Below are 6,164 nucleotides of genomic sequence, written 5' to 3' on the forward strand. Positions count from 1 at the left end.
TTTACGGAATCGATTAAGGTTTGGCGTGTATTGTTTAGAGCAGTGCGCCGCAACCTTTTTTCACTTCAAAATTCGGCGGCAGACCTGAACTAAAAATATAATTAGAAGTACAGGAAAAAATATATTCAGGTTACACTGCGGCACACCTAGCATTATCTCATGACACCAGTGTGCCGCGGAATATCGGTTGCGGAGCGCTGGTTTAGAGTACGTGTGGATGACCCTCTGTTTAGGAAGGTCAAAGAGACCTGAAGGATTGTTATCATCTGCATAAGAGTGAGCGTTCTTAAATGTGGTGCCAAGAAAAAAATTGGTATAAAGGAGTAAGAAGCCCGGGGAAACAATAGAATTGATTGAGAATGGGGAAGAAAGAGCTCCGTCAACACATTTGGCATTGGGGATATCTGAAGGGGAACTAACGATTCAAGAATTGAAAGATGGGTGGAGCCCCAAGGTGGGAAACTTTGACTGGAGATTTGCACGTCAAATACGGTCAAAGGTTTTGCTTGTTTAGAACATTGGTTCCCATAGTTTTTTTCAGGCTGCTGTTCTCTTGGCACTCGGGCCAAATCCCTAGCACCTCGAGTCCTCCCCCAACTCACCACCATAAACATAGGCTACTTTCTGTAGCAAATTCAACACAACTGTATTTCACATATTTAACCTAATTAAGCTATTATTTGGTGGCGGTGGGGGTTATATCCATCGCCCCCTTTTGGCCACCCCATTATCGCCCCGCTTTTCTTCAATGCCCCCCTCCCCCCGAATCATTCCACCGCCCCCATGTGGCCAGTGCTGACTACTTTGGGAAACACTGGTTTAGAACATCAGCATTGTTCTAAAGCACGGGATTGTGGGACGGAAGGAGAATGTGTTTCCATTGGATCTGACTTTGCTGAAGGCGTAGTGGGGGTCACCTATGTATATATATACGTATGGGTATGTGTGTGTGTGTATGTATGTGTGCATGTATATGTACGCATGTATGTGCATATGTATGTGTGTATGTATGTCTGTATATATGTATGTGCGTGTATGTATGTGTTATTGTGTATGTATGCATGTATGTGTTATTGTATATGTATGTATGTGTAGTTGTGTGTATGTATGCATGTATGTGTGTATGTATGTGTGGTGCATGTACATATGTACGTGTATGTATCTGTAAGTATGCCTATATGTATGTGTGTGTGTATGTATGTATGTGTGTATCTATGTATGCATGTGTATATGTATATATATATATATATATGTATGTATGTGTGTCTGTACTTAAGATATTGTATAGTAGAATCGAGCCTGGAACCCAGCGGTTGCAAAGCGTTTGTTAACCACATTGCTATGTAGTCACAATAGTATAACTGACGAATAACGATCCCATCGTTTGACTAAATTCCATTCTTTTTCACAAGACTAGCATATAAAAAATACTCGGCCTTTGTATTTGATTTGCAATATTCTTGATTTGGGCTCGTGTATTGAAATAAATCTTGTGTCTTGGGCAACAATAATAACATACGCACTGGTTCGATACTACTTCTTTATTGTTAGTCAATTGGTTAAATTGACTAACAGTAGAGAAGTGATTTTGAACCGTGCGTATATTATTGTTAGCGTAATGACACTCCTAAGGCAACATATGAAAATATTTAAATTTTCACTTACCTTGAAGCCAAGGAGTTGTCATACTTTCTTTTCTGGCGTTTCACCTTCATATACTCAATAATATCGTCTAAATCCTGAATTTCCAGTTTCAGTTGTTGTTTTACTTTCAGACATTGACGTGAAACTTGGAGAAGTCGTTTCTCCGTCTCGATGCACTCTCCAAGACATTTTTCACGTTCTGCATTAACGGCATTGGTGTTATCAATGGCCTGTACCAAGTGATTATATGTGCATTTACTTATAATTTCGTCTCTTGTATTTTCAATGATTTTATTCAAAAAAATTCGGTCTTTTTCTACTTTCACTAAATAATTTGGGAAAAGCAATTGTTCTTGGATAAGACGAGCAGATATTAGCTGAAAGTGATAGTCAAAAGATCGATCTTTGATACGGTTATGTAATCTTTTGCGAGCTCTTTGTAATGTCACACATTCTTTTAGAATGTTTTGCATTCGAAATATTTGTTTCTTCTCTTCCTCTGTCTCCTTTTCAAGATTCTTTAGTTCAGCCTCAATATCTTCCTTTACGAGAGCTTCCGCCAAACCTTAAATATAATGTCATTTAAACAAGATTTAGTTACTAATGAAACGTTTCACCTACAACGACTCCCTTCGCAGGGAGTCGCATCAAATATAAGGTTACGTAAATAAAAGATCTATCTATCTATCTACCTACCTATCTATGTATTTATCTACTTATCTATCTACCTACCTACCTACCTACCTACCTACCTACCTACCTACCTACCTACCTATCTATCTATCTATCTATCTATCTGTCTGTCTGTCTGTCTATCTAAGGAACAGGCATGGGTGTATGGCAGGACGCTTGTTTCCCGGCTATATTGTTTCAGGTTCAGTCCCACTGCGTGGCATCTTGGGCAAGTGTCTTCTTCTATAAACTTGGGCCAATCAAAGTCTTGTGAGAGGATTTGGTAGACGGAAATTGAAAGAATTGAAAGAATTGCTCGTCGTATACACACACAGAGACACACACACGTTTGTGTGTGTGTGTCTGTGTTTGTGTTTGGCATTTGTGTTTAACAACCGGTGTTGGTTTGTTTACGTCTCTGTAAACAGTGCAGTGCGGCAAAAGAGAATGGCAGTATAAGTATCAGGCTTAAAATATAAATCATAGGGTCGATTTGTTCGACTTAAACCTGAAACTCGGGACCCCAGCATGGCCGCAATCCAATAACCAGAACCAGTAAAAACTGAAAGGCACCTTCTCATAGGGTCCCATCAGGTGATACTCAGAGTAGCAAGGGAGTGACTCGACCAAAATAATATATATATATGTGTGTGTGTGTGTGTGTGTGCGTGTGTATTTCTGTGTGTATGTATGTATATACACGCACACACATACATATATGTATATGTATAATAAAAACAATGTGTTTGCTAATTTGAGACAGCGGGGTGTGCGTTGAAAGAAATTTGACTGCTATTTCTTGCAGGTTGTATGACCATGTTGAGGTATTCCCTCGTTGGGTCGAAGTAAACATTTTTGTATCACCTTAGATCAACCCTGATCGAACGTATCTATGATGAAAGAGACCAGCCGTCCAATAGCTCTTTTCTTGAAGATTGTAGGGTGTTAAAATTGAAGGTAATTCAACTGTTATTTCTAGTAGCGCAATCGACCCTACATAAACTTGTTTTTAAAGACTGGAACCAACCGACGTATATAGATGACAACCTTACAAGTGAAATATTGTTTGACAGCGACACAACAGTAGATGCTCGTCCTGCAGGAAACAATTTCCCGTCCCCGCTCTTACACATATTTTGTATCTCGTTCCTCCGGGCAGGGTTTTGGTGTGAGAGCAATTTGAGATGTGAATTGTTTTGGGAGAGATAATTAGCGTGAAGAAGTACTGGCGGGATTTGGGCAGCAAATATATAATGTTAATAGTTCCACCGTTTCTTTGGCGGCTTAGAGGAAGACACTGCAAAATGTTGGCACTTAAAGACACCTGTTTTTGATTCCCTCTTTCCTTTAGGTGCCATGTCGAGAATGTAGGACATAAGCAATCGTGTCCCGCCACAATTCTCTGTTCTTTGTTTTCTGTAAAAGTTCCACTTCCTGATGTTTAATGCAGGAAAGAGAGAAAGAAAGAGGGAGAGATGAGTTTAGTGACACCAATACGGAGCACAAGACGAAGGCTGTAGCAATGTCGATAGTAATGCTCAAGTGGGTCAACAGCCACCAAGTCTTAACAAGACATACGTCAACCTTAAAATGCTGTGGCGAGCTACAATGGTTTGCTTTATGTTCTCAAACCATCCGTGTGCTGTGAGGAGGACTTGGTTGTAGTGATTACGTATTTGCAGCTGTGCATGTTTTATATGCAAGCGTTTGTATAAATCAAAGTAACTTTAGAATGTTGTGAGTTGAAATCAACTGAAAATGTTACAAAAGAAGCAAATAATTGAAGCAACCAACGGAGATTATTGGGACAAAAAGCAAATGCTTGTAATTTCTATTATCGATGAAATGAACATAAAAATGTACAGCAAAGTAAAGAGATGGGGATAAAGAGAAAGGAAGAGAGAGAGAGAGAGAGAGAGAGAGAGAGAGAGAGAGAGAGAGGAGATATGAGAAATGGGAGAAAGAGACAGACTGAGAGCCGAAGAGGCAATCTTGGTCAATTCAATATGGTATTGGTCTGCCAGCTTAAGTGTGAATAGTTTATTTCCGTCCGTTCCTTGAATTACATCGCTGTTCATGACATCTTTAGTTTTGGCAAAACCAAACTAATCCCCCACAAAAAGAAACAAAGACCAAATGTCCAGATACCTGCCCCGCCACCTCGACGAGTGAACGAGTAAAATGTCAATTACTATTTTTGAATCTCACAACGTGAGATATTCAGCCACAGTACTTTGGAGTAAAGATTGTTTGCCAACATGACATGGCAGTCCTGGTTTAGGACGAACGTTGCTGTAATTTAGCCCCAGGAGACATCGTCTCCAGCTGGCTATACGATACGATCTGTGTCCTTATGTTTTCGAACAAGGGAATCTAGCAACCCCACTCAGCTTAAAACTCCCACTCAGCGATACACAGCTATTGTTTTGAGCTGAGTGGGGAGGGGTGCTAGATTCCCTTGTTCGAAAATATAAGGACACAGATCGTGTCGTATAGCCAGCTGGAGACGATGTCTCCTGGGGCTAAATTACAGCAACATTCGTCCTAAACCAGGACTGCCATGTTACGTTGGCAAACAATCTTTACTATAAAATGTCAACGTAATTAAGCTGTGAATGAAACATAGAAGTACAAGTAACCGCTACAAGTAACGGCTACAATACCGGACGCATAAGGAGTATTTCGATAGCTTGCTGTGTACACGGCAATTTAAGATCCTGAATGTAGCTGAGAGAGAAACAAGGTGTTTGTCAAACGAATTTTAGAGACATTATTTAACTGTATTACAATCATTGCGAAAACATTGTGAGTTTTAATTAAAGATAACTATTAATTGTAGCTTCGTTATGTTCACAAAATGCACGGTCATTGATTGTTGACACTAGATTGCAACAGATGACAAAATCAAAAAACAGAAATGGAAAACAAGTTAACCAAAGAAACGGCAATTATATCAATATAATATTGCTTTTAGATTTGGGCAGAAGGTCAGTGATTTGAGGGGAGGGGCTAAGTCGATTGCGTCGACTCCAGTCGTATTTATTTTGTCGACCCTGAAAGACAAAGGCGACGGAGGAGGTAAAGAATACGTACATCACCGGTTTTCGGCGTAACAAAAACACTGGCCGTAAAACCAACCGTATCCACCGGGTGTTCGTATTCTTTACCTTCACCAAGGCGACATCAGTCGAATTTGAACTCAGAACGTAGAGCGGGACAAAATACCGCTAAATACTCTGACCGGCTTGCTAACCATTCTGCCACCTTGATTATCAATACAATATTGAAAGAACTTTTTCTGTACCTTCCTGAGCATATGGTATAATACCCAAAACAGCCAGTTTATCTAGGGCATCTTCAAGGACAGTACATATATGTTGGAATGTTATGTGTGCTCCAAATTTGAGTTGCTTTTCAGCTAGTAAAGTATCTCCTGAATCTAAATCTTTACCGCTTGATTTCATGACTTCTTTTTGAATTCGGTAACGTTTAATGTGAAAGAAAGTGATTTTGCAAAACCGGCGTTAGTTGAACGTGCAAGATCACGTGCGTTTGTTCGTCAACTGCGAGAGTTCTTCAGTGAAAACGATTGAGATTTTCATTTGAAAATCTTGAAGTTTGAAGTTTTTTTTTAACCATACACGAGATGAGTTTTATACGAGTATTAAGGCAAAAATGACTTCTGTGGATAACATATTTTAAACCCTAATATCTCATGTTTCAGCCCAATTTTTGAGGTATTTGTGTGTGTGGCTATATATATATATATTCTTTTATTCTTTTGTTTCAGTCATTTGACTGCGGCCATGCTGGAGAGCACCACCTTTAGTCGAACAAATCGACCCCAG

General features: G+C 39.6%; 1 protein-coding gene across 1 annotated transcript in view; it reads right to left on the reverse strand.

Annotated features, from left to right (window-relative positions):
* LOC106884238 (dynein regulatory complex protein 9) overlaps positions 1-5,836 on the reverse strand; it is a 17,274-nt gene extending 11,438 nt beyond the window's left edge. The window contains exons 1-2 of the mRNA XM_014935502.2: positions 5,621-5,836; positions 1,666-2,209 (exon numbers count right to left, since the gene is read on the reverse strand). Coding sequence (XP_014790988.1) covers positions 1,666-2,209; positions 5,621-5,780 — 704 coding nt within the window. The 5' untranslated portion in view covers positions 5,781-5,836. The remainder of the gene's footprint in view (positions 1-1,665; positions 2,210-5,620) is intronic.
* Between the last annotated feature and the right edge of the window lie 328 nt (positions 5,837-6,164).

This window comes from Octopus bimaculoides, chromosome 2, assembly GCF_001194135.2.
Source record: "Octopus bimaculoides isolate UCB-OBI-ISO-001 chromosome 2, ASM119413v2, whole genome shotgun sequence".
Lineage (NCBI taxonomy): Eukaryota > Metazoa > Mollusca > Cephalopoda > Octopoda > Octopodidae > Octopus > Octopus bimaculoides.